This window comes from Populus trichocarpa, chromosome 10 (assembly GCF_000002775.5).
Source record: "Populus trichocarpa isolate Nisqually-1 chromosome 10, P.trichocarpa_v4.1, whole genome shotgun sequence".
Taxonomy (NCBI): domain Eukaryota; kingdom Viridiplantae; phylum Streptophyta; class Magnoliopsida; order Malpighiales; family Salicaceae; genus Populus; species Populus trichocarpa.
Window position 1 is genome coordinate 17,788,124 of NC_037294.2, and position 27,547 is coordinate 17,815,670.

The following is a 27,547-nucleotide window of genomic DNA, read 5'->3' on the forward strand; positions in this document are numbered from 1 at the left end:
TTGCGTACATTGAATATTTTTTTTTTTGACGTCAAATTATATATTCAAGTACTACTAGTATATTTTCCAGTGAAACAAATTTTTAATCATAAACTCTAAATATAAAATATAATAGATGGTATTTATTTTAAATATTGATATGACAACATGTTAAATGATATTTTTTAAAAAAATATTAAGACGATGTCATATTAAATCGAACCGAGTTAACTTGTTAAATATACAAATTGAATAATGAGATCGTGATAACCCTATAGAAAACAAATTAAAATAAATTATAAAAACCAATTAATTCCTAATCAACCTAATGTTAAATGATGAAGTTAAAAAAAATATTAAATTTTAAAAAAGAACAAAAAAAACTATTCGGGTTAATTTGTCAAACCCGCAATCCAAGTCATTAGACTGAGATAACCACGTGAAAGAAAATAAGACAAAAGTTACAAAGCTCTATTCTAAACAAATTCAATGATGAAATTTAAAAAAAAATTCATGAAATCGGGGTAACTCCACACAAAGAAAATTGAAAAAAAAAAAAGACAACCCAATTTCCAAACAACATAGTATTGAAGGATATATTTTTTTAAAAAATAAAAGAAGACCGAGTTGTTGGAGGGATAAATTGAAAAAAAATATTCAATTAAAAATAACTCAAAAAATAAACCAAGTTAACCTAACAAACTCGCGATCTGAATCATGAGATCGAGATATATAGATAACCCCATAAAAAAATTGAAAGAAAAATATGAAGCCCAATTAAAAAATGACAAAAAAAAAATAAATAGAATCAACCTACCAATCTCGCGACTCAAGTCATGACATCATGATAACCCTATTAAAAAAAAAACAAAACCCAAATCTCAACCAGCTTAGTGTTGAATAATATATATATATATATATATATATAAAAGGCATCAGAAAAAATGACTTGTGTCAACTCGAGTCACGAGATAGGTATAGATTCCTACAAAGTAAATTTTAAAAAATTATGATGTTTCACTCATAGTAAATTTAACGTTGAAAGTTGAAATCAATGAGAAAAAACACTAAATTCATGAAACTGGTATGTAACTCAATAAAAAAATTACAAAGTATAATTTCCGAAACAACATAATATTGAAGAATAAAATTTAAAAAATAAAGAAAATAAGTTGCTAAAGGAAAAAATTTCAAAAAATAAATGAAAAAAACAACAAAAAAATACAGAATACTATTATGACTAATAATGTTTTGTGGGTGTCGCTACTAAGATATATAGCCACACCCTATAATGTCTTGGCGATGTTAAGGCTTGATAGGCGATAAAAGTGTCATGTAAAGAAAACACATGAAGCCTAATTAAAAAAATTAATTAAAAAATAATCTAAAAAATAAAGAGTGACTCAAGTCAATTTATCAAACTCGTAATTCAGGTTACGAGATTAAAATAACTCTATAAAAAACAAATACAAAAAATACAAAATCCAAATTCTAACCATTAAATGATAAAATATATATAAAAATTGATAAAAAAAATAACACGAATCAAATTAATATTTTGAAAAGAAATAAATACAGTAATATGAGATACTAATTACTAGCAATGAGATGCACAGAGAACTCTGAGGATCTACTTTGAAAAAAGTGTTTATTTTTATGTTTTAAAAATATATTTTTAAAAATTATTTTATATTTTAAATTAATATTTTTTTATATTTTTAGATTATTTTAATACGTTGATGTCAAAAATAAATTTCAAATAATAAAATATTATTCTAATATATTTTAAAATAAAAAATACTTTAAAAAACAACTAGAAACCTCTCAGCTCAAAAGAAATCAGAATCCGAAAAGAAAAGAATTGACCCGGGAAGGTGCTTTTTATTTTTATAAGAAAAGGCATGAAGATTCCACCAGAGGGAAGCTGTAATTAATCATTCAACTGATAACAACTGGCGAATTAGATAAAAATATAATTGTTAAATTTCAAGAAAGCCATCATCATGAAGAAAAAGAACTGTAACAGAAAGAAATTTCACCAGACACCTTCAAGGTGTAGCTGGATCATCAGTAAGTAATCATGAGTGAGCGATGCATGAATTGGGAAAAATCTAACTTGAATTTAATGTACACTGTCGAGAGTCAAGGCAAGGCATGTTAGCCCTCAGCTCTCATCATCAACGGGGAGAAAAAAGAAAAGAAAAAGGAAAGAGGAATTGAGTCGGCCCACGAACCTGCACTGGCTGGCTGTCAATGGTCGCTGGCACGACTGTACAGCAGCACTAATGCTTGAGAGCGGGGTTGATGCTGATTTTAGATGTTTTTTTTTTTAAAAAAAAATATTAAGTTAATATTTTTTATGATTTTAATGTATCTGTATTAAAAATAATAATAATAAAAAATTATGTTAATATATTTTAAAGTCAAATATACTTTTAAAAAATATATTATACTCTAATGCCAAACAAATCACTCATTTTCAGCTAAACCTACGCTTTTTTTTAAATTCGATTTGTTCAAAAAATTCAGTCAAACAATGATATTTTTTTTTGTAAAAAAAATTCATATATATTTTTTTTAATTTTATCATTTAACACTTGATTTATTAAAGATTATACTTCATAGCTTACCATGATTTGCTTTTTTCATGGTTATTTTAGTCTCATGACTCATATAACGGGTTTGACGGGTTAACCCAATTGACTCGAGTTTTTTATGTTTGTTTTTTTAATTGATTTTATTTTTACTTTTATCATTTAATATTTGGTTAATTATAAATCAGGTTTTGTCATCTGTTTTGGTTTGTTTTCTATGAAATTATCCTAATCTCACGACCCAGGTCACAAGTTTTGCAAGTTAACTCGAGTAGACTCAGGTTGTTTTATGGTCTTATGACCCGAGTCGATACAATATGTTATCGTCTCAACATTTTAAAGAAAAATATCATCTTGATTTTTTTGAGTTAAACTATATTTTTATCTACCGTCCAAGTTATTTTTAGACCTATCGAGTCGATCAAGTCATATCAAGTCAACCCTTATATTTTTATTTGTGTTTGAAAATTAAATTGTATAATCTCAAATTAATTTATTATTAAATTTGAACTGAAATTATATTTATTAAATTAATATTTTGAATTTAAATTAATATACATATATATAACCCGAAATCACAAGTTAAAATACTCGGAAGTCAAAATATACTGATTCAATTGAAAAAATAAAATGACACCGGATTGGAACTGTGAACCTTGCTGTCAACCGTCATCGCATAAATTCTTTTAATGTAAGAATTAAAACAAAATATTTTTAACAGACCGATCTGTAAGAAAAGTTGGTAAAAAATGGCTGCCATTAACGGGGGAGGGAAATTAGGCAAGGCGCCTTGAACCCTCCCAAAAAAGGAGGGCATGGTAATAGAATCAAATTTTGGAGCCCCCCCAATCCAACATTCAAAAACCATTCCGTTAGCACATCGGACGGCTGGAAACGCTTAATCCAAGTCGAACTACAGCTGCCAGCACCCAATCAACAGTAGGGGCGTAAGCAGAGGAAACAAACAGACAAGCCACCCAGCACCACAACGTCAACAGCTTAAATAAATAAATAAATTAATGAAATAACAACAGCAATAATCTCAAAAACACAAAGAGTAACTAAAGACTCCTATTTTACTTTACTTCACTCTCTCTCAAAAAAATATTATATTTTTTCTCTTCGCTTACATCTCTCCCACTCTGTTTTTTTCCCCTTCATTCTCCCTGTTCGATCTTTGACTCAGTGTTTCTCAACTCGCTCCAACTCAGTCTCTCTTCACCTCAAACTCCTCTTTGAACAAATCTCGCTTTCAAGACGTTGTCGTTTCGGTGGAGCTAGGGTTTCGGGTTCCTTTGCAGTTTTTTTAAGCTCCTGATTGGCGAATTATTTGAATTTCATGGAAATGAAGCTGTTTTGTTGTGCTTGGAAGTTCCTGAGATCGCATGGTAGCTAAATAGTGTAATTAGGGTTTCGTTTTCTGGCTGTAAAATTGGGGGTTTTGTTTTTGCGTGCCGTGTTCAATTTTAGGGTACAGGTAGAAATTTAGGGTTTTTAGGGGTCACCTTGGTATTGAAGGTAGGTTTGTGGTCGTTAATTATATCATAAATTGCTAAATTTGAAGGGTTTTTTTTTTGTTGTTGTTGGGGGCGTGTCATTAATAATTGAAAGCTCAGAGCTTCTGGCGGAGAACTTAGAGGGAACAAAGTGTTGTGTTTGAAATTAGGGTTTATGTTGTAAATCAATTAAATTTGTGGGGTTGAAGTGTTTTGGTTTGCTTTAGAAATTTAACTGGGCAGTGAATAAGATAGTTTCGAAGATTTACGGTATAGGTTGTTGTATGAGAACTGAAGAGGGTGGATTTTAATAATTAGTTGGTAAGAAATGTTTTATTCACAGTTTATATTGGCCAAGAAAGGGCCTTTAGGTACAATTTGGATAGCTGCTCATTTGGAGAGGAAGCTTCGGAAGAACCAGGTTGCTGATACCGATATTGGTGTCTCTGTAGGTTAGTTTTTACTCACCTTTGTGCTATTTATACTTTCAGTAATCTTTTATTTTGAATTTTTTGAATATTTTTTTTGAGAAAGGAAATGACACTATTAGGCGTAGTTGATTGATGCAGTGGACATCATAATTCCACAGTGTTAAATGTTTTACTATGGAATGCATCTGCTTATTTTTTTTCACTGAACAGATGTAACATATGATAATATTTTGAGCCAGTTGTGAATAAAATGAAAATGACAAAAGAAATTATTTTCAATCGAGGTACTTCACTGTTATTTACCGAAGTTGTCTTTAGTTATTGTGGTTTACCTTATTGGAGCTCAAACATTGACATAAGCAGTTGGTAAAGTGTAACCTTGAACTATTTTAAATTTATAACCCCTCGTTTTGTTGGAGGGAAATTATTCAATAGATCTAGTATATACATATATAGGATCCTACCTGTGAGATTCACTTTTGGTCTCCGCATGGATGTGAGAGAGGAGGGATGTCTACCCTGTGCATAATTGAATGGTTGTGCTTATTTTGATGAAATGAAATGAAATGAAACCAGGGCTTTGATTTCCTTTTGTGTTTTCTTTTATTAATTTTTTTCCTTTCTTGAGTTCAATATCTTTTCAAAGCTAAGCTGATGCTGTAGAAAATAATTGATGATTTTTTGTTGTAACTCTGGCAGTAATATTTTAATTTTTTGATTATTCGTGATCCAGTCATCTGTCTTATTTGGTTATTAGTTGATCTCCTGCTGACTTTTTGCCGTGTTATCTTACCATTGCTTTCCTTTTCTATCAACCCTTTGTAACCATTGACATTAAATTGCCATTGTTATTAAAGCTGGCTTTGCCTTTTGTTTTATGCTTTACTAACTAGTCATGCAAGATATAGTTTTTGGGGCACCACCTCCTGCACACTTTTAGTATGTATGAAGGAAACCAAAACCTATCAATCTACTTGCTATCTAAAAGCAGAAATTAAAGAAGGAGCAATTGTAGTTTTATTTCGGTGCTAGTTCCATCAAGCCTCTTAAAAAGATTCTTCCGACTTAGAAATGGGATATCCTCTGCTTCAAATGCCATTATTTCTCTCCATTCAAATTAATAAAAATAGAATACGAGAACGTAAACCCCAAAGGTGCTTTCTATTTCTTGGATACAACTCTGCGTTGCTAGCTTTCTGAAAGTAAGGAAACCAAACCTGCATGAACAAAAACAAAGCTTTTAGCCTGAAGCTCCATTGCAACAAATCAATAATAGCATTTTCCTCTTCTTGAACATGGTGCATCATTGATTTGAGTTATCATGGTTGATTCACATGAAAAAGTAATCATTAGTGAAAAGAACTCTCGTGTGGTAATTATGATCCATGTGAAGTAAAATAGTTGTGTGCTAGAGATGAAATGCATGTGGTAACAAGCCATTACGAGCCCATGGGACCCTACTTTATCTTCCTTATCAGTGCAAATTATCACTTTTGTTCAAATCCTATTACATTGACCATGCTCTGGAAAAGGTATTTCACTGGAAAATCAGAATGCTGTTTGACATTAAAAAACCCAGTATAATTGGTTCTTTCCTTGGTATTAGTTTGGGCTTTTGTATTCAAAATAGGAAGTGCTGCTGTAATTCATGTTGATTGAATAAATGTATCAGTTCTATATTATTATAGAACTATATGAACCTGCAAGCATCAAGTATATTTTAAGCTTATGCAAGTGGTAGATGTGTGACCATAGTTGAGTCATGTCCATCTGTTACAATTAAACATTGAAACTCAGAGCAGTTATATGAGTTGGAGAGCATTGTATGGTCTTTGATACAGTTTGTATTTGTCAGCCGTTGGTTGTCTCATATATGGCGTTTGTTGTACCTTTTCATTATCTTCAAAGAATTACCATTTTTGATGCCTTTGGCCTTCAAATATAAACTTTGAAATTTTCATTTTCTTACTTCCCATAATCTTCCATTTCATGTGTGTTTATCTTCCGGTAGCATCACAGTTAGAGATTCATTTAAATGGATATAATAAATTTCAAATTTGGTTCCTTGCTGCTTCCTGTTTTTGATTATTGACTCTTTCTTGGCTCATGCATCTTCTTTTTTTGAGCAGATTCAATTCTTTTTCCTGAAGTACCAATTGCGCTGAGATTGTCTAGTCATCTTCTGCTTGGTGTGGTGAGGATATATTCAAGAAAGGTGAATTACCTTTTTGATGATTGCAGTGAAGCTTTGCTGAAGGTAAAGCAGGCTTTCCGCTCCACTGCAGTTGATCTACCACCAGAGGAATCGACTGCCCCATATCACTCCATCACCTTGCCAGAGACTTTTGACCTTGATGATTTTGAGCTTCCAGACAATGATTTTTTTCAGGGGTTAGTTCCAAAACATCTGCATAATGTTGATAACTGAAGCTAATCTGCTGTATGTAGTGCTTTACTTTTGTAGTTCAAAAGAGTTTCAGATACAAGTTGACCTTGCAAAGATCTAGAGTTGATCATATATTTCTTTTGGGTTTATTCTTCAAAGGGTCCAGCCATTATATGTGCCAGTCTTTATCCAGTAATTGTTGGATGCCTGACCATTGAAGTTTTTCAAGTGACTGCATGGCCAGTTCTGCTGGACTAATTATATAGGATTGATTTTTATTTTTTTTGGTATTTAGATGGTAATGTCGTGCTGCAATTTTCTGATGTCTATAGAAGATTTGGCAAATTTTTTAAAAGTGTTCATGTTATCTGTTTTATTGATTGAATATAGGCCCGGATTATATTATATCAAATTCCTTCTAAGAACCTGTGATGCTTTCTCATCTGGATATTAACATACTACTCTATTGCAGCAACTATGTCGATCATCACATTAGTACAAGGGAGCAAATTACCCTTCAAGACACAATGGATGGTGTCGTGTACTCCACATCACAATTTGGGTTGGATGGTTAGTGCATGCCTTTGCAAGTCATTGGAATAATGCATTTAATTTCATAGAGAAGGCAATGCACTTAATGGATTTCTTATATATTTTTGGCTTGGTTTCAGAGCGGTTTGGTGATGGTGACACTTCTCATGTTGGTTTGGACATTGAAGAGGTAATTTTCTTGTGCTTGCGTCTAAATGTCTTTGCAAGTTGGGTTGGAATCTACATTGATATGCACTATGGTCGATATGGTTTTACAGTTTTTCTGATATTTAGTGATAGTACATACATCTGACTATATTGTCAAACAGGAAACTCATATGTACCACATGCATGGGTGTGCCACTCAGCATCTAAACATGAGCTTTTCTCAATGTTCTATATCATTCTATCATTCAGTTATTTATGGTGTTGGATAAATCTGATTCACTAGCTCACTTTATTGTATTACGTCATTTATAAAATTTCTTTCTTGGGATGATTATAAACAGGACCTGTTCCTAGCCAAGGCTGCAACTCCAAGGCCTGATGAAGTTTTAGAGTATGGCTTTCTATGTCCTTGCTATCTGATTTCTTCTCATACCATTCATGTAATTGTGCGTGTGTTCATTTGTTGACATATACATTTGAACTCCAAATTTTTTTATTCATTCTTTTGGGGGGGGGGGGGGGTGCTATTGAAAAAAACTCTTGTGCTTGCCCCTTAGATGTTTTTGCAGATTGCAGTTACTCAATGTTGATATTCTTATACTAATAAATGCAAATTAGAATTCATTTTCAAGTATGTGATTGAGCATGATTCCTATTCATATTATTTATATATGGACAATGTTTTGATATCTTTGGTCAAGTCTTTTGGTGAAAATGAGATATTTGTGACCAATGTTATTATAGCTGCTGTTAATTCGTTGAGAGCACAATGTATATATATAAAAAATCTGTTCTATATAAATGAGAGGTTAATAAACTTCTTGGTTGCAGGACAAATGTATCATTTCCATGTGCTTTTGTTTGCCCAGGCACTCCTCTTACTGCAAATTCTTACATATGGGATATTAACTTTTATCTTAAAATTGCTCTTTTATTTGTGCATTTTTGAGTTTAGTGTTTGTGGTCTCGAGTTGAAGCATGATGTTGTGGTTGTAATGAGGCTGTTGTAGATGCAATTACTCCAGAGGAAGAAAATAGTTAGCTTCCCTTTTATTTACATCTGGGCTCAACATCTACTCTATAAATAGTCTGTCACAAAGCTATTATTATTGTCATGGGCAATCATTATGGTTGATTCATGGATCATTTACAGCATACAGACTTTTTAAATGATGAATTCATAGAATTTGTGGGGGTAGTTATCCTGGTGATTGATTCATAAAATCATTCCTCTTTTTACAGGCTGAACCTTCAGACAGCTGTCGAACCAGCAGATCGAAAAGTGGAGGAAGATCATGACATGATTGGAGGTGCAGAAGCCATGCCAGTGAATGGTATTAGAAACAAGGTTGATATGGATATCAAAAAAAAATAAAAATAATATATATATATATATATATATATATATATATATATATATATATATAGTCACTTAATTTTCACCCAATATTCATTTTCCTTTTAATTGGGTCCGTTGATTTTTGCCTGTTATTTTTCGGATTGATCATTTGTCTTGTAGTGGGAGGATAATTACTGTTAGCTGATGAAAATGGTTTACTGTTGTGAGCAGATGGTAAGTCAAGCTTCAAATTCAGAATCTCTTGACTATGCTCAGGCTCCTTCCACTCCTGGTTTAATAGAAGAGCCAAACTTGTCCAGTGTTCAGGATGGTCTGGCCTGTGATGATCATTTGGAATCAGAAGATCACAATTTAACTGAAGTAGTAGGAATAGAGAGCACAGGCAATGCTTCCAGTAAGCCAGATCTTCATCAGAGGGATGGCACAATGAATTTGTCTCCGGGCAATCATTTAAACTACGATACTGTTGTGTGCATGCCTGCCGAGGAGAATGGCTGCCTTTCTGGTGATCTGGAAATCAATCAAGCAAAGTCACAAGGAGAGTTGCAATCCACTGCTTTGGCAGATGGGACCATTTGTGCGTTGGATGGATCAGACAAGTTAGAAGTGATAAATAATGTTGTTTGCAAGTGCAGCGAATCCACAGGAGTTAGGTTATATGAACCAGATAATTTTGAAATTACTTATGCTGTGGAAGACTTGAGCTCACTTGGAAAAACTGTAGATGCAAGTTCTGGCTGTCCATTGGAATTGGCTGGTGCCCCAGAGGATGTTGCTCAGGCTTGCGAAGGACCAGAGGATCCTGATACTTTGAACAAAAATGTTGATAATGAAAAGATACACACTTCCATGGGTATGCTCCGGGCATGCAATTCCCATTTGAATGAGCCCGATTCATCATCTCATGGGATTAATAATGATGAGCTCCCCCCTGAGCCACAAGATGTGCCAAGCAGGGAGGAAGCGCTCCATGGTTCTGGAATTTCCACTAAGGTGCAAGGTTTGTTCGGCAAGCTACATGAATGAACTTTGAGTAAATTTCTGTATAAAGTTTTGTTCGAATAATCTACACGTTCCTGTATACTATTTAATGTTTTAATGAATGTCTTACCTTTGCAGGTGAAGAATGCCATGCGACTGATGGTACACAATCAGTGGAGAATCAGATATCAGAGCTCAATTTACATGGAGAAATTCAAGTAGGAGGGAAACAAGATGAACAACCAGACAATGCATTCTATAGTGATAATCAGTTGGAGAACTTGAATGGTTCCTTGACCGCCGAATTGCCTACACCTGAAAAGTTGCTTTCTGTACCACAAGAACTTCTTGATAAGCCAAATGATTTGCTGGTCGAGTCAACACCAGACAAAGAAATGGTAGATGGGGGTGACAGAAGCAGTGCTGGAACCAACATTACTGGAAAAAAGCGCAGTTTTACAGAAAATTCACTAACTGTGCAAAGTTTAAATTCAATTGATTCTTTTGGAGTCTCCAGATCAAAGAGAACTGTAGATTCCATTCCTGATGATGATGATTTGCTATCTTCTATATTAGGTATATGTTTCTTCTTGATGCTTCTAAGCATGCCATATTGTGACATGACTCATGAAATGGGTTTGAAAAACTAAAAAGATTCTCCATCTGTTCCTAAATTGTTCACTAACTATTTGCTTTGAGAAAAGCTGATAATTCTATAAATGTTTTTTTTGCCTGACATTTTTTGTTTCAGTTGGAAGAAGATCTTCAGTTCTGAAAATGAAGCCTACTCCACCTGCACCTGAAGTGGCATCCATGAAACGTGCCCGGTCTGTATCTCGACCCAGTGCCATGAAGAGGAAGGTGCTCATGGATGATTCAATGGTCTTGCTTGGCGAGTATGTCATTTTTTTCATGTTCTACTTTTCATTTCACAATCTATCTGTCATTGATCACCATCTATAATAGTAAATATCTCTGCTCAGTATACGTGTCTGGCAGCAAAGAAAATCTCTTGGATGTCAAACTGTTGAACTAATGGGGAATTTTTGGTTGCTATTATGTCTTTTACAAGCCCTTCCCTCCTCCATCCTCATTGACCCATCACATCTTATGCATTTCTATAAAGTATGTTGCTGCTGATTTTTCTTGGAAGAGTCTCTTCTATCTACCTGTTGCATAAGCATGTTGCCTTAGCTCTCCTACAATCCCACCAGCCTGATTAAACAAATCTGACTCCTTTTGATATAATTGCATGAAGACACCCACAAGGCTTAATCTAGCTTTGCGCTTTTGGGTGCTGGTCTTTGATGGTGGGATATGCTATAATTTCTTATGAAAACTACTGCCTGGTTGTTTTGTTTTTCAACACCTCAGTATTTTTCTGATTCTCACTTGCATAATCAATCAGTTTAAACACATTAAGCTTTCAATCATGTACTCAATCTTTCCGTGTCATAGATTTTTTTTCTCATCTGAAAAATACTGACAATTTTCCATTATTTCCTGTCAAGTACTATACGCCAACAATTAACTAATACTGAAGACATACGTCGCTTACGAAAAAAAGCTCCTTGCACACGCACTGAGATTTTGACGATCCAGAGACAATCCTTAGATGAAGAAATTTTCAGTGAACCGGTATTGACTGGTGAGTGCATTTCTCTAAACCTTAAGCATGCTTGTTTACTGTGATTAATTTATTTGTTATTTTATAAACAGTGAGGATTTATTTTCTGCTTGATTATGTCCTGGCCTTGGTTATAATTGCTGATCTGACTCTCCTATTAACTTTGGAAACAACTTTCTATGTCTCACTAATCAAAGTTGAATACCCGTGATAATCACCCGTGTCTATCATGTACTCAATGTTTTGGTGTCCTAGATGTGATCACCTTTTTTTGTCTTCCAGCTCGTGCTATGAGTTCTCATGATTGATTCTTCTAGCTTGTGAATATGCAGGCAAAATTTCAGTATACATGAATTTGGCTCATGACCTTAGTTTTTCATCTGTCTTCAAATCCTGCATCCTTCTTTTGATTTTATTGCTATTCTCACAACCAAATTTCATTTGCTTATGAAGATACAGCTGATTAAATTTTGGTCTTTCAGGTATGTCGGCAGAGCTGACATGTTTGCAAAGTGAAACATTTGATTTGAGCAGAATTGATTTGGCTGAAAATGATGATAACAATACTTCTTCTGAAGTGGCGAAGGATTCTAGTAGACCAACTGTTGCTCAAGATAATGAATTGGAAGCAAGCACTGAACTTGCCAATTGCAGAAATGATGTTGATGGACAACCAGCTGAGAGTCCCATTTGGACTGAGAACCAGCAGGGTGAAGATCAACAATTGAGTTTAGATTTTGTTAATCAAGGGCAGATGAATGCTATTGCTGATGTTGCTGATTATAGATCTGCAGAACACAAAACATTGGGGGAAATGACCGAAATGGAAATTGACAAAGAGAACACAGAAATTGCAGATGCAGCAAACCACGCTGCTGTTCTGCAATTTGAGGGATCTCACACTGAACTGATTTCTGGCGATGCTGGTAATATGCTGGATGGGTTGGCTCTCATGGATAGCACCATTGGCGAAGATGGTTCTCTTCATATGGATACTTCAATCCTGCCATCAGATATGATGGATACTGAACTGTTTGAGGAGGCTGCCTTGAGGGATGTGGGTGATGGAAAAACACTTGATGATGGAATTTTAGATCATCATACAAAAAATGTTGTTGCAGTTGTTACTGAATTGAGGGAAGGGGGAGAGATTTTGTTGGAAGAAAGCAAAGCTGGTGCACCAGTGGAAGTTGGAGTAGATTTGCAGGCTGATGGTTTTGCACCTTCTGATGATGCAGACATGTTGCTTGCAAATATGTCTTCAAAAAATGGTGGATGCATTAACCTCGCTTCTGTAAATGTTGACCAAGCTCAAGATGATGTTGAAAATGACAAGCTAGGGGATGGTAATGAAGATGGGGTCCTAGCTGTGAGCCCAGGGCATGCTGACAAGGACAGAGAGTTTAATCATCTATGCAGTGAAGATAAGATGAATTCTGCATTTCCCAAAGGACTTGACGGAGACTTCAAAAATGCTTCTCTAAATTTTGGAGATTATCTAGTCTTTCAAGAAGCTGATCAAGAGAGAACTGCAGATGCTGAAATAACTTCTGCCGACCATCCTGCTGTAAGTTAAAACTCCTGATATCATCTCTGCTATGATTTTTTTTGCCGTGAAGCTTCTTCATTAGAACTCATTTCTTTGGCATTTAGGTTCTTCTAAATTTTTCTTGTTTCTTCTTTGTTGAATAATGTTATGAAACACGATCCCCTCTGTTGTTAATGAACTTGGTAAGTTTTGTTTCAGTTTTTTTTTTTTTTTAATTTTAATTTTCTATAAGAGACGTGCACAAGTAAGAAACCACTTGCAATAGATAGAAGACTGATAGGCATGCATTGATTTTTTGCATTATTGAAATTTATTATGCTTATGGAGTCTCACCTTATTATTGGATGAGTAGAATCTCTTTTAAATAATTCCAGCTTCAGCTAAATAGATTGGGTTATGGTGCAGGATCTTCAAGATGTTGCATTTGCAAATGATACAGGTGAGCTTCTTCTTCATATTTCAATGGTGTATTTGTAAACCTAATTAATCACGTTTCTTCCTTACCATGTTTGAATACGAGTACTTTGTCATGAACAGTTATATACATAGTGGAAACTCTTACATGTTCAGTGCTGGACAATCTTTTTGTAGCTTGTGATGTCTAAAGCTTAATGTTGAAGAAATCTCTACCTCAATTTTTAGTGTTTGGTAAATTATCTGCGACCATCATTTCTGTTAGGATATGAAATGCCTAAATAAGTCGCAAGCCATTCCCCTGTTATGACAGTGATGCAAACATGGAGCTCAAGCAAAGATGTTTAGAGGTTCGAGGAATTTAAAATTGTTTAGGTTTTGATATCGAAGCTTATTTGGGACTTACAGTGTTTTAGAATCATCTTTTTTATTTTTATTCAACCCAATTAACTGCTGATCAGTGTTCCTACAGTGAACCAAATTTCATATTGTAAGAATTCTCTCCTGCTTGCATATGCTATCTTGTAGAGTTTCTGTTGTTAATGGTTGTTAGTCTATTTTCTTTTCAGAATTTTTGAACGTAGATGATGATATGGGTGAAGAAGATGATGATGGCATGCCAGGTCCTGAAGATGCCCGCCTTCTTGACAATAGTGGATGGTCTTCCCGCACCAGGTGTGTGCTTCCAGAGTTTGGGTTCATATGACATCTTACTGGATGATATGGAAACAAAGTTTAGTTTGTGTGTGCATGTATCTGTTTGTTTGTGTACATTCATGTAGGATCTAGGACAACAATTTCCATTGGCATGCTGGCTTGCGTGTTCTGCTGTACACAGTATTTGAGAGTATGCTTATGTGGTCAAATTGATAGGTATATGATATCCGCCTGATTAATGTGTTGAAAACTTGGCCCTCCCCTTCCTCTCTTCTTGGGAAGTTTATCTGAGCTGTAGGGAGTAAAGCAGTATACTGTGGCTGAGGCTGCACTCTCTTTTCAAAGCGTTTCTTTTTACCTCTAAGCTTGTTTGGGTTGCTTTATAGAGTGGGATACTCGTTTTTGGCAAGTGTTGGTGCATGGGTAGCATATCTGGGGAAACGTGATGACATTGAAGACTTGGATTTTAGTTGAAAGCCCTGAATTTTTTGCATTGCAATCTCTGTTAAGGAAATTAATAGTAAACAGTTTAATGCTAACTATCTATCCTTTCTTTACTATAAAGGGTGAAAAAACTATCTATTTGTTGCAGAGTTTTGAAGATGTTGCTGGATGTTTCTTAGTTATGACGATTAGGATCATTTGATAATCTTTCTGAGCTTAGAGAATGGTTTTCCTGTTTAATCCTTGACTGGCTGTCGAGATTATTTGTTTACTTTTCAATCCACTGTTTTCTATGTTTTGTGCATTTCTAATTAAAAATTAAGTTGAATGATTCCTGATAAATTGTTATACTCTCTTTTGTAGAGCTGTTGCCAAGTACCTTCAGACTATATTTGATAATGAAGGTGGAAATGGTAGGAAGGTCATTTCAGTGGACAGCCTTCTGGCTGGTAAAACGCGGAAGGAGGCATCAAGAATGTTCTTTGAAACTTTGGTATGTGTTTCACACTTGGATTGCAGTAAACACCTTGTTGTGTTTTGAAGTTCTGCTGTTAAGTAAAGTTTTTGTAAAGGAGTTGGAAAATGGTGTAGACTGGGTTAACGTGGATTTTTCAAAATTTTGAGGCAGTAAGGACTTGTTAGTATAAACAGTAGCAAGCTGTTTTAAATTTTAACAGTGTCAACATAATATGGAGATTGGAGCTGTGCAAGGACCAAGACATTTTAATAGGGGTTTGAATGTGAAAAGATTAATCAAGAAAATAAAACAATGAAGAATATGCTAAAATGCCAGATGATTTTCTTGTTCTAGTGTTATCCATCTGTTATTTACAGCTTGTGGTGGTGGATCCCCTCTTTCCCTCGGATGATTATTGATGATGTACATTTACGCTTTTGCAGGTTCTTAAAACAAGGGATTACATCCATGTAGAACAGTTGAAACCCTTTGACAGTATCAATGTAAAGCCACGAGCAAAGCTCATGAAATCAGACTTCTGATCTCGGTAGGAAAGACAGAAACAGTTGATAAGGTCAATGTAGGTCTAGTTCAGCTAATGCTCTGAACGAGCAGGGTTTTGTTTTTTAGTCTCCCTTTCCATCCTATTTATTTCTTCTCTAAATTATTTCCTTTATATTTAGCTGGTGTAACTGATAGTTTAACGTTGGCGTAGAGTTTTGTAGCGTGGATCGTGTGTAAATACGTGTAACATATTAACACTGCAATTGAAGATTCTAATTTATTTGTTTGCCTGTACAATCACCGTGCAATTTGTTATTTGACAGGTACACTTGAGTGCTAGTTTCTATCAAGAAATAATTTCCATTTTAATTTATTAGCAGCAATATTGACAAATTAATATTTTGGTGTATTGACTTGTATTTGTGAGCCAAATGGGAAATATATGATTGTGTTTTCCTTCATCTATTGGTAATGTTGCGATTACTTTCATGTATCCTAATATAAATTAGTTCAATTTCAAGAACGTTTAGTTTATTCATTTTCATGCAAATACCTCCGAGCTATTGGTCTAACTATTACTAAAATCATATGCTTTGCAGAAATTAAAATACTAACGAGGATGAGGGATGTCATGGGAAGCTCTTTGTTAAAAGGCAATATAGAAGCACATGAAAGTAGCAAATATAATCCAGAGTTTGGATAGCCGCATGAATATCAAGTCAGGTCGGGTCAAATTACGAACACTTAAAATTATTAAAGTAAATGACGCTCAAATTGAAAGGATTGAAAATTACAAGCGAGAAAGGATCTCTCCAATCTTTATTTACACCCTTGTTCTTTTTACCAAACAGATGACAAGTACAATCCCTCCCCTTTCATCAATCTTTTCCTCAATCCCTCCTTGACAAATTGAGTGTAAAATTTAAAATTATATTTGAGGAGTGAAGCTAGTGCGGGTAAAATTCTTGATCCAAAAAAGTTCAGTTTGCTACGATAAAATTTAAACTAACACTGTTAATTTCTGATCCACAGTAACTAGAATCACAATCACTGCACTGCACTGCACTATCAAACCGGTAACATATGAAGCTACTCTCATGCGATTGCTGTGACTATGCACCATCTGCAAGTGTCCTCTTTGAAGTGCTGATGTACAGAACTGCATCAAAGGAGTTCAAATATGATCATCATCATGCAAACCTTGTAGACAGTTAAGAAATTACATTTGAAAGACATATAGGTTACTACCATTATTTCCTCGGATGAAAGCATCACCATATTTGTTTTTCAGTTGGCCATTTACGTATTCCTCTGTTTGTTCCATTGCTATGTTCATGTACCCATCAAGACAAGCTAAAATACCTGAACAAAAGAAAATTGCTTGTAATAATAAGCATAACCATGGAAGAAAAAAGAGATGCGAGCATGCTCTCTAAAGCGAGGGAGATCCAGCTGAAGATCAAGCAATATCATAACTATTTGACATCTGATTATTAGGATCATCATACCATATAAACACATCCTGAAAATCCTTGGATACAATCTAATCATAACCAAAAAATCTCTGAACAAGCAGCCCTGGGTCAAATTTGATGGCATGGGAGAAACAAACAAAAGCTGCAAACTTTAAGAGGTCAATCAATTAACAAGTCTTTATGTTTTCTAAACAGTTATCCTATTTCTGAACACAGCCTTGATGAGTAACAAGGAAAGGAAATGCTATTGATCTCAACCATGGACACCAGCAGGAAGTATTTATTTATACAAAAATGCTCTCCTTGTAATTTAATCCTCTCCTCATCAATACCATGGCATGACTTCACAGAAAAACTAGTGGTTCACTCAAGAGTAGCAGACTTTTTTAGTTCACAGATATGTTGCAGTGATGAGCAATGGCCACTGGCCTGTTGTACATATCTATAGCGTGACATGAAGCATATTAGAATCCATGTGGATGTGGCTCAAGTAGTATTCCATGTGAGTTTTGTTGTAGGGGTTAAGTTTCAATATTCAAGAACAGCACCCATCAATTTCCATAGCGTGACACTTACTAATTATGAAAGAAAAAAAAAACCATTTACTGGGAAAGCAAGAAGGTAGGTAGCTGTATTTTAGATAAAAATCCACCATTGCATCCATGTTGTAAGATAGATAGATAAAACCAGCAGAAAAGGGCATAAGAGAAAGAAAAAAAAAGACTTTACAGATGAGGTTATACATAGAGAGCACGGATTGTAAATTAAGCAAAGAGAAAACGACAGACCTCTATAATCAACTCCAGAATTGAGCTTGACTACAACAGGGCGGCCGCGTATCGATTTGAGGAAATCAGCGGGTGTTTTCGTGGTGGTCGATCCCTTCTCTCCTCCGCTTGACATTTTTTTTTTCAACTTTTCTGCAACGTACACATTAAGGAAGGCCAACAAGGTAACAATCATACATTTGACAAACAAAAGACCTAAATAAGGTTAGCACGTCAACGTTTTTGAATGACCCACAAAAAGAAACTTAAATCAGAAACCCTAATTTCATACCTGGTAAAGATTAAAGTAGTAATAATAATAATAATAATAATTGGAGAAGAAGATGGAAATAGTGGATTATATTTCTTACCTGAGCTTGTGTGGGCGACTGCGACGATCTTGTGTTTTTGCAAGTAGGAAATAATAACAAGGCAGTGCCTCTCTCACACTCACTGCCTCCTTCCTTCAGTTTTATGCCTCGCTCGTCTTTTTCACGCGGACGACTAGTCGTCTGGTTATTTATGCTTCTTTCCCGAAACTAGTGCAACGAATACAAACCATGGCAGCTGTGGTAATTAAACACAATCTTTTGGGTCTTTTATCTTTCGATAAATCATTGTATATTATACTGCACATTTTCCCTTTTGTGAAAAAAAATCAATAACATAACATTTAGTTCACTCATATTTACAAGTATTTGCCACCACTCAGTTTTTTTCACCTATTGACGCAAATGCCCTTTCAAAGTCAAAAGGCAAAGATAAATGTTAGTTAATACAGTTAGGTTTTGAGAACTGGCAGTCTTCTCAAGTTCTCTAATCCTAGAAACACCATCTCTTCGTAACCTTTTTTTTCCCAGTGATTTGTTTCACGCAACATACAAGTGACTGAGCCTTGATCAAATCAAATTATCAGTGTAGGAAAAAGAGAAAGGAGAGAGAACCACGATTTCATTCTAATATATATTTTCTGAGGGTCCAAATCCATATCCTATGTTATCATGCTTCTATGTACATATATATAAACCTAGGGTTTTTGGGAAAACAGAGATGTCTTGTGACCTCCGCAGAGAAATGTGATGGCAATGCATGTGTAAACCTTCATTGAGAATAAATAGGCAGATTTGTCTTTAAGATTTTGTTAACATGCACGAATAATGGTATTTTGCAGCAGCATAGCCATGCATAACATCTGCTAGTTTTTTATTTTATTTTTGCTGGCAAGAAATAGCAAAGAAGAGCTAACCGTAACCAGTTAACCATAAGACGTCTGATTAACTAGAAGATGCAGTTTCAGACATAAAAGAAGCACATAAGAAGTCCCTTCTTCGTGGAAATCAAATAATACTCTGACTAGACAGGATTATATCAGCCTGGCTAGTTCAATAATCCTGTTTTGCAGCTCATTTAATGCTTGCTTAAAAACAGGAGTTTATTTTTCACTAGCAGTACATATACATGCCGTCCATCACTCTTCTTTGCCGCTTTTCCCTTCAACACCTTTTAAGAACCGCATGAACCAATAAGCAGAAGATTTTGGGTGCCGAGAGAGCCCATTCTTGTAATCCACATACACCAAACCGAAACGCTTGGTATAACCTTGAGCCCACTCAAAGTTGTCCAGTAATGACCATGCAAAATATCCCTTCACTTGTACTCCATCCCTGTTGGTGCAGTTTATAAACAAGACTGATTATTCTTTCTTTACAGTTACAGACATTATTAACAAATTATTCAATATGCAACTCATTTTGATTTGATTTATAACGTCAATGAAAAATGCAAAAACTCCCACAGGTACATAATTAGGCATCAATCTCCAATACACCGCAAAAATATGAGAACACATCAATCAATACACTCAGGTCTATGACATAATAATAGTTAGCAACTCACTTGATTGCCTGAGCAACTGAAGCAAGGTATCCTTTAAAATAGCGAACTCTCAGATTGTCATCTAGAACTTCATGAAGTGGGGCATCAATGTCCTCGTCATCCATACCTGTCAAAACAAGTACAGTGAGGTTCAAGAGAATATTGATGCTGGTTTATTTTGTTCAAGACTCCATTTGGGAAATAGCAGATAAGAATGCACAAAGAAAGTTCTCTGGCTGGTAAACCGTAATCCTATATCCCAACTTATAAGATTCTAAGGTTGTGTCTCGCCAAACACAAATAAGAAGGTGGTATAATATTTGAAGTGCGAAAATAACAAAAGATATCATTAACACCACATAGAATTCTAATTGACAGACAAGTGTAAGAAAATACCATTCTCTGTAACATATATTGTGGGATTGTTGTATTTCTGAGCTAAGTAATTGAGAACCTTCCGGAGTCCCCAAGGACAAACATAAAGCCACTCTGATGCTGCCTGTCATTAGAAGAAAAAAATTCACCATCAGACTGGAAGAAAGGATATTTGACATGTGTGCAAATGTCTGTGTGTGTGTGCGCGCACGTGAGCATACATGCAAGCAAGAGAGTCATACCTTCTCACCAATTGGCTCCCCCCCTTCAAATTCAACTGATGATAGACAACAGCATTAGAAATTGAGAAAATTAAGCATGAAAAAGTTGGAAATAAGCTGCAGGTAATAGTGATTTACCTCTTCTCTCCATCAATTGTGCTTTATAGTAATAGGATTCTTCAGGGCTCTCTGTTGCATGAGTTATGAACCTTGAGGTGTAATGATTTAGACCTACAAAGTCCATTGGGTTTCTAAGCAACTCCTTATCTTCCTCTGTGAATTTTGGGAGCTGTTCTCCCAGTATTTCACGCATAACTTCTGGATAGTCTCCGTAATATAATGGATTCAAGTACCTGTTGGAAACAGTAAAAGGAAAATAGCACTTAAGAGAAGTCGCTAAAGATAAAGTTACAACATTTTGCAAGCGTTTGGGCATGAATGAACCATTCAGGATAATCATTAAGCAAGTGGCTACTATATTGGCATGGTCTAGAGCCTGGTGAGTCAGATACTCTAACAGAAAACAACTGCTTGGGGTTTAAATTTGGGATAATGAAGAGGTCGGATAATAATATTTTACAGCTTCTTATCATTTCTCACCCACCCCCCTAAACAAATGTAATCACGCACTTGCATAACTCAATAATCATGCATTAGTGTGAGTCAGAAACAGTAAATAGTTCAGTAACCATTAACATAACTGATTTTCAACCTAAAAAGTTGCAAGGAGAACTACCATCCAAGCTGAAATTCGAGGCGTCTAGATGCTGCAACTTTGTCTTCTGTTTTGTTTGAACCAGTTTCTGCCCATTCACAGTCAAGGACCAATCCTATTTGTCCCCCTTGCTTGTCCTGAATAAGATATCAGCAGCAGCAGCAATCTGTCAAGCTTTGAATGATTTAAAAAACAAAAAAGCGATTGACATAAATTTTAATTGATTCTTCCCTCTTAACAAGTTCATTTCTCAACTGATGAGGCAGTGCAAATGCCTGTGACGTACAAGAACCTTGCCCTACAACATTAATAAGTGTCTAAAAGTGGCCAATGTCCAGCATCTTTATTGACCATGTATTAAGTAGTTTCACCTATTGCTATTTTCTTGGAAGATAAAAACATTTGTGTTCGGATATCTAGTAATACCTCAAAGCTTAGTGGAGAAAAAAAAAGAGTGGATACAAATAAGAAAAAAATTCATTCTATTACTGCGGCAAATGATGTTGTGAAACTTTTAGTGAAGCCGAATAATAACAGATTTGATACTCAAATGGTACACACGGACACACTATGTAAGATCCCACATCGGAAGCAAGCGTCCAGAGCCAGGGCCTTATAAGTGCATGCTCACCTTGACTAGTAAGACGCGTTTTGGGGCCATGCGTGGCTGCCAAGAACAAACCCGTGAGGGAGACCTGGGTGGACTGGGAGGCCCAAAGCGGACAATATCTTGCTAGTGAGGTGGGGTGTTACATTTGGTATCAGAGCCGAGGACGGCTCGTCTTAAGGTGGGGGGATTGTAAGATCCCACATCGGAAGCAAGCGTCCAGAGCCAGGGCCTTATAAGTGCATGCTCACCTTGACTAGTAAGACGCGTTTTGGGGCCATGCGTGGCTGCCAAGAACAAACCCGTGAGGGAGACCTGGGTGGAAGCCCTGGACATGGGTGGACTGGGAGGCCCAAAGCGGACAATATCTTGCTAGTGAGGTGGGGTGTTACACACTAGCTTCATTTACATTAACTAACACTCTGATTAGAATACCACAATCAGTTCGAGAACATTTTGGATAATGCAAAAGAATGCAATAATCAATGCAGATAAAAATACAAAACTGAATAGTGTAACTGAAAGTGATTTATCGAGAAGATAGAATGATTAGTTCAAACAGGAAACAATTTGCATCATACCTTGTACTTGTTTCGGTATATGGAAACAGCTGCTGCATGGGCCAAGATCTGGTGGTGTGAAGCCAAATAAGGTTCTGTTGATGGCTGGTCATGTCTTCCAGGTGCAAAACTCCCAGAGTCATAACCATTTATTGCTGTTTGGAGAGGCTCATTAAGTGTGATCCAATGCTTAACTCTATCACCAAAACTTGCAAAACAAGTATCTGCATAGATTGCAAAATATTTTCTGGATGTTTGCAAAGAAAAAGATCACATGGATCATTAGTGACAAATCTAAGTAAACGTTGCTACTGAAGTCACATGAATGATGCAAATGTTTTTTAATTTATTATGTTTATTATACTGAAGTGCATAAGTTACACATAACCACATCTTTTTTCAGCAATTGTACTATATAACTCACAATTAAATAGGCAGCCACCAGATTTCCTGGTCCTGGTAAATAAGCACCTACAATCACTTAAGGACACAAATCTCACACATATATACCATGTAGAAAAGTGAAAAGGTTCCAAGCTCAAATTCTAATGAATTAAAATGACCTCTGTAACTCACCCAAATCTCAATTCCTCAGAGTGGGACATCTCACATTTGGATCACAAGCGTATTGGAATAATCTTATCTTTTTGGTAGTTTGGTTGCTTTAGGATATTCAAAAGATCTTTTTTTTTTTTTTCATGTTTGGTGATCTAGAGAATTTTGTCTGACAGGATGGAAGGATTGAAATTCTTCTACATTTTGCTTCTTCCCATGTATCTTTTGTTATCCGGTAATTTTTCTTATTTCATGTTATATTTGTTCAGCTTCTTCCCTGATCCTTATCTCTTTCTTCTCCCTCTTTCTCTCCCCATCTGCCCAACAAGAAAAGAAAATCCTTGGATCTGAATCTTTTACATGTTTAAATCACATGAAGCCTTCTAGACCACAGTAGCCTCCTTTCAGCTTTAGCATACGGGATACTTTTATTCAGAGCAAAAGGAAAGTGTGGAGACCCAAAAAGCACAAACACTGCTTGAAATTAAGCAACTTCTGAAAAATGATTTTATTATTGACCAAGTAGTTGACTTGTAGCCTTCTTTGCAAACAAGGGACGAATTAGAATGAGGATCAACCAAGTTTCTATTGCTTAATCATCTTTCCTAAAAATTCTATTTTTAATACACAAGTGGAAGGAGTTGCAGCGACATTAATTACAAGCCACAACATATAACAGCACAGTAGGAGAAGTACAGAAGGAAATCACTACTTTTCCTTTTTCAGATTAATAAGCTAGTCTCAAATAGAGAAGAAATGGTGAAGCTGAGGTCATCGCAAAATAATTCATGTTAGTAAGTGGATGTATTCATTGTTTACCATATTTGGCAGACACACAATAATTGTTCAATTTTCATAGGTGAGAAGTATATTCATGAACATATTTCCATTAATAATTGATTTTTAGAGGATAGCACTACTTACACAACTTCTTTATTTAACCACCCTTCCATTGACTCCTGAAGATGCAGGGGAAGGTCCCAGTGGTACAAAGTTACATATGGCTGAATACCTGCACAAAGTAGTTAAATATGAATTAATGATGCAACAAGAGGGAAATCGAGAAAAAATCAACTTCATAGTTCACACCCTTTTCAAGAAGAGCATTAATGACGTTATTGTAGAAAGCAATCCCTTCGTCGTTGACTTTGGTTCCCAAACCATCTGCCAGCATGTAAAATAAAAGAATAAATGAAAAGCATTATAGCAGCTGTAAATATAACTACATATGGGAAGACAGGGGGAAATCAGGTCATCAAAGGAAGGGGGTAAACTAAAAAGGCGAAACTGCATCAGCGGGACAACAAGATTTAAAATGGAAAAAAGAAAAAGAAAATACTTTAAAAATGGATATCCTTGAAGACCAAAAAGAAAATTAAAATCTAATATTGCACTCATCATCTGCTGAGTAAGCTTCCAGGTAAATTCAAGTAACTAAAGTAACTGCGTAGCTTATGTGTGGCATAATTGTGAATTAGTACACTCACACATATAAGCACATAGTTCACCTACTGAAGCAGGAAGGGCAGTATGTTTCAACTATCATGGTTAGGTTTCAGGTCACAGATTCATTTATCAACAGTCAGGTGAAGACCAACTTTGTTCTTTCAACCAGGTTTATTTTTGGAAGTGAATTAAAACAGGCTTATCTATCAACAAAGTATTAAAGGACTTCAAAAAATTATAAAAGTAGTTATTTCCTCCAACTGCTAACAATGCAGAGAACTAAATGGTTAAAACTGAATTCATCAAGGAAGCACATACCGGGGAAGATTCGAGACCATGATATGGAAAATCGATAAGCATCAAACCCCAGTTTGGCTATGATCTCAATATCTTCCTGTATATCATTAATGAGTTTTAGAAACTAAAATCTGAAAAAGTAAAAAAGGCATGGCACAAGGAGACATGAAGAAGTATCTCTAACAGTTTGTGTGTATATGTATAACATGAATACTAATGATACAAATCATCAATAACATCATCCATGCTTAGCTAAAATTTGCTGAGAGGTCATGAAGCATGCCACGGAGTGGTTACTGCCAAAGCTAACAAGCTACCAGAGAGGCAATAAAGAAACACCATCCAGCATGCTCCATGCCACATCAATGAATGTCAGAGAGACAACAAGGAATAAAAGAAAATGCAGGCCACTCGTTGCTAGTTTTGTTGATGCTGACCTTGTATCGATGATAATGATCCACTGCTACATCACCATTGCTTCCATCAAGTATGTTTCCTGATAAAACAATAGTGAGAACTTTATAATCAAGGTCAAAGACTATGTAAAAAAATAACACCATGGGAGCAGTTCACTATAAGCTTGTAATCAATACACGATAAAGTCATGTATCTATTTATTTAGTTTTAAAAAAATTTACCTTTAGACTGCGCAAAAGCGTCCCATATAGAAGGACCCCTGCCACCTTCGTTGCTGGCTCCTTCAATCTATAAGCAAGTAACAAGGAGCTTAATTCAAAGAGTGCAAGTTCTTCGTAACCAATACACACAGCATGAAACTATAACTATGCCAATTCCAAAGCATCTGGGACATCAACAATTGAGATCCGCTAGGGATCAGAGAAAACAATATATCAACAGAGAGAGCTGGATGATCCCTTTATGCGCGAGAGAGAGGGGAGAAGTCAGATAAAACCTCTGGTTTCTGAATGCAAACAAAGCAACTTTTTAATCAATTGAACTCATCAATCATCCCTGTACCCTAATAGAATCAGTATCGAGCCTCCTTGCGAAAAGGAAAGTTGCCCGCAAAAAATAAGAAAAATCCCTAAAAATATTTCCTCGCTTGATCGTCAAAAACTAGCACAAGGTAGGCATGATTTCAGAGGATAAGAAGCAAAGGTGAAAAAAATGTAGTAGTTTTAGAGAGAGCTAAAAAAATTCTTTTATTTTTATATTTTTGATGAATAAGAGCACTGAAAAAACATCCAAAAAATAAAATCAAACAACCAAAATGAACAATGGATCAATCAGTCACCGTCTTTAACAACATTGATATCATCTACACAATCAAAACTGTCAAACAACCCAGATCAGAATTTGCCACCAATTAACAGAAATAAAGACACGCACACAATGGGGCGCCTACCTGATAAGCAGAAGTGGCAACTCCAAAGATAAAATCAGGAGGGAAGTCAGAGCGGGACACTTCTTTCTCGTTCAAATATTCATGTTCCTTCAAGAACTCCTCTTTCTTTGCCATTTCTATTTCTTTTTCTTGTTGCCGTGAAGAAGAACGACTGGGAACCAAGTGTAGCTATTATATACAGTAGTTTTTAAAATACAAAAAAAAATTAATTTCTTTTAAAAATACTTTTAAAATATAAAAACAAACCTACCCACGTTGCATTGCAGAGGAGAAGACAGGGACGGAAGATTGGCAGTTGAGCTGATTTGATGTATTTACTAACAAAAACAAAACATTTTAAATTGATATCGCATTTTTATTCCAAACATCTGCATTATTGAAACGTGGAAGGCATAATTTCCATTTAAACGTATTGTTAACAGTCATCATAGATTGTAATGTCGGAGAGCAGATCTTGAGGTACTATATTCCGTCTTCTTCTCTTCTTTTTCTTGTTTAAAGAAAATATCCTACAATCCACAATTTAGACAGTGAGGAATTAAAATTAATAGTTAATACTTTTACTTTAATTAACAAAAAAAATGATAAGGAGGTTGTTGGCGCGTGATGAGCATATTTTCCTTTCAAAATATGCGATCGGCGGCTCCTCTTGCTGTTGTGCATAAAAAAAGAAGAAAAAAAACTATAAGCATATTTAAAATTGCAGTGATACCTTCATCTTTAGACAGTGTGTGGCTTCCTAATCTTTAATTTATTGTCAACAATTTTTATTTCTTCATCCTTTTCTTTTCTTCTTGATTTTAACATTTGACCCTTTAATTGTTCAAAATAATTTTGTAATTTATTTTTCCTTTATATTTAATCAATGTTATTTTAATTAATATTTATTTTATTTAAAATAATTTATAAATTAGACTTTTTTTAATTTCATCGTACTTCATTTTTTAAATTTGTCATATTTAGTTTTTTTTTTGCTATTTATCTTATTTTAGATAATTTTTAAATTTTTTTTTTTACAATTTTATCATATTTTAAGTTTTTTTTCCTATCATATTTTATCGTTATTTTTTTTGTGGCTATTATTTTTACTTTGATAAATTTTTTAAATTAATTATTTTTTTTATTTCATCCTTCAACATTAATTAATTAAAAATTAAACTTTTTGATTGAGTCTGGGTGTGGGATTTCAAGTGTTGTGAGTTTGAGAGATTAACCCAAACTTAAAATATTCTCTCGAGTTTCTTGATTTTTCCCTCCTTTTAAGGTCATCTTTTAACAATTTTATACCTAGGCATTTTTTTAATTAGAGATTAAGCTCTATTATTTTTTTAATATACAGAGTCTTTCACTGATTTTAAAAATGACTCGGGATATCTCAAGGTTTTTTATTTATCGTTATTTGTTAAGTTTAGCTTTTTCAAAAAAAAATTGTTTTTAAAATAAATTAAATGATTAAATATAAATATGAGATACTTACTTTATGGTATTTTATTTAATTTTATTACTGGATCATTGATCTAATGACATGTGCAACCTCTTTCGGTGTCGCATACAGTGTTTCACAATGAAGTTAAAAATGAATCGGTGAGGTCTTTAGTACTGATGGGGCAGTGTCCACGGTGAAGTGACAATAAATCTTTAATAGACTTTTATGTCTTGAGTAGTCTCAACATTATTTTATTGAATATATATATATATATAAAAGTTCAT

The 27,547-nt window shown here is 34.9% G+C and overlaps 3 protein-coding genes across 5 annotated transcripts; 1 reads left to right on the top strand and 2 right to left on the bottom strand.

Annotated features, from left to right (window-relative positions):
- Positions 1–3,612: 3,612 nt before the first annotated feature.
- LOC7464594 (sister chromatid cohesion 1 protein 4) lies at positions 3,613–15,875 on the top strand. Of its 2 annotated transcripts, XM_052456566.1 has the most exons (15): positions 3,613–4,521; positions 6,630–6,891; positions 7,359–7,456; positions 7,558–7,607; positions 7,927–7,976; positions 8,828–8,933; positions 9,156–9,945; positions 10,065–10,502; positions 10,678–10,822; positions 11,438–11,574; positions 12,036–13,120; positions 13,508–13,541; positions 14,086–14,191; positions 14,981–15,110; positions 15,518–15,875. In XM_052456566.1, exons 1-15 carry the CDS (start codon positions 4,398–4,400, stop codon positions 15,614–15,616), a joined length of 3,654 nt encoding a protein of 1,217 aa, XP_052312526.1. In that variant the 5' UTR covers positions 3,613–4,397; the 3' UTR covers positions 15,617–15,875. The 2 variants fall into 2 exon arrangements, with proteins under 2 accessions (XP_052312526.1, XP_024465876.2); XM_024610108.2 differs by lacking the exons at positions 3,613–4,521; positions 6,630–6,891; positions 7,359–7,456; positions 7,558–7,607; positions 7,927–7,976 and having other exon boundaries at positions 8,828–8,919.
- Positions 15,876–16,328: 453 nt separating this feature from the next.
- Positions 16,329–18,352, bottom strand: LOC7464596 (sm-like protein LSM36B). Its single transcript, XM_002316132.4, has 4 exons — positions 18,192–18,352; positions 17,842–17,973; positions 16,827–16,940; positions 16,329–16,737 (listed from the first exon to the last, which is right to left on the bottom strand). The coding sequence occupies exons 2-4, from the start codon at positions 17,954–17,956 to the stop codon at positions 16,691–16,693; spliced, it is 276 nt and encodes a 91-aa protein (XP_002316168.1). The 5' UTR covers positions 17,957–17,973; positions 18,192–18,352; the 3' UTR covers positions 16,329–16,690.
- Positions 18,353–19,048: 696 nt separating this feature from the next.
- Positions 19,049–26,241, bottom strand: LOC7474389 (beta-glucosidase 42). Of its 2 annotated transcripts, XM_024610109.2 has the most exons (14): positions 26,088–26,241; positions 25,838–25,988; positions 25,110–25,176; positions 24,909–24,967; positions 24,493–24,568; positions 23,818–23,892; positions 23,653–23,740; positions 22,195–22,420; positions 21,028–21,143; positions 20,430–20,644; positions 20,313–20,347; positions 20,092–20,194; positions 19,717–19,822; positions 19,049–19,484 (listed from the first exon to the last, which is right to left on the bottom strand). In XM_024610109.2, the coding sequence occupies exons 1-14, from the start codon at positions 26,096–26,098 to the stop codon at positions 19,289–19,291; spliced, it is 1,524 nt and encodes a 507-aa protein (XP_024465877.1). In that variant the 5' UTR covers positions 26,099–26,241; the 3' UTR covers positions 19,049–19,288. The 2 variants fall into 2 exon arrangements, with proteins under 2 accessions (XP_024465877.1, XP_002316169.2); XM_002316133.4 differs by lacking the exon at positions 26,088–26,241 and having other exon boundaries at positions 25,838–26,005.
- Between the last annotated feature and the right edge of the window lie 1,306 nt (positions 26,242–27,547).

Bases quoted from the DNA above. Each gene is read 5' to 3' on its own strand.
- LOC7464594 (XM_052456566.1), top strand. From the start codon at position 4,398: ATGTTTTATTCACAGTTTATATTGGCCAAGAAAGGGCCTTTAGGTACA. The intron at 7,608-7,926 runs GTAATTTTCTTG...GATTATAAACAG, and splicing joins TTGGTTTGGACATTGAAGAG to GACCTGTTCCTAGCCAAGGC. The intron at 10,823-11,437 runs GTATGTCATTTT...TTTCCTGTCAAG, and splicing joins TCAATGGTCTTGCTTGGCGA to TACTATACGCCAACAATTAA.
- LOC7464596 (XM_002316132.4), bottom strand. From the start codon at position 17,956: ATGTCAAGCGGAGGAGAGAAGGGATCGACCACCACGAAAACACCCGCT. The intron at 16,941-17,841 runs GTCTGTCGTTTT...TCTTTTGTTCAG, and splicing joins TTCTGGAGTTGATTATAGAG to GTATTTTAGCTTGTCTTGAT. The intron at 16,738-16,826 runs GTAGTAACCTAT...CCTTTGATGCAG, and splicing joins TTTCATCCGAGGAAATAATG to TTCTGTACATCAGCACTTCA.
- LOC7474389 (XM_024610109.2), bottom strand. The intron at 24,569-24,908 runs GTCAGCATCAAC...AATGATATACAG, and splicing joins ATCATTATCATCGATACAAG to GAAGATATTGAGATCATAGC. The intron at 19,485-19,716 runs GTGAGTTGCTAA...CTGCACCAACAG, and splicing joins TCAGTTGCTCAGGCAATCAA to GGATGGAGTACAAGTGAAGG.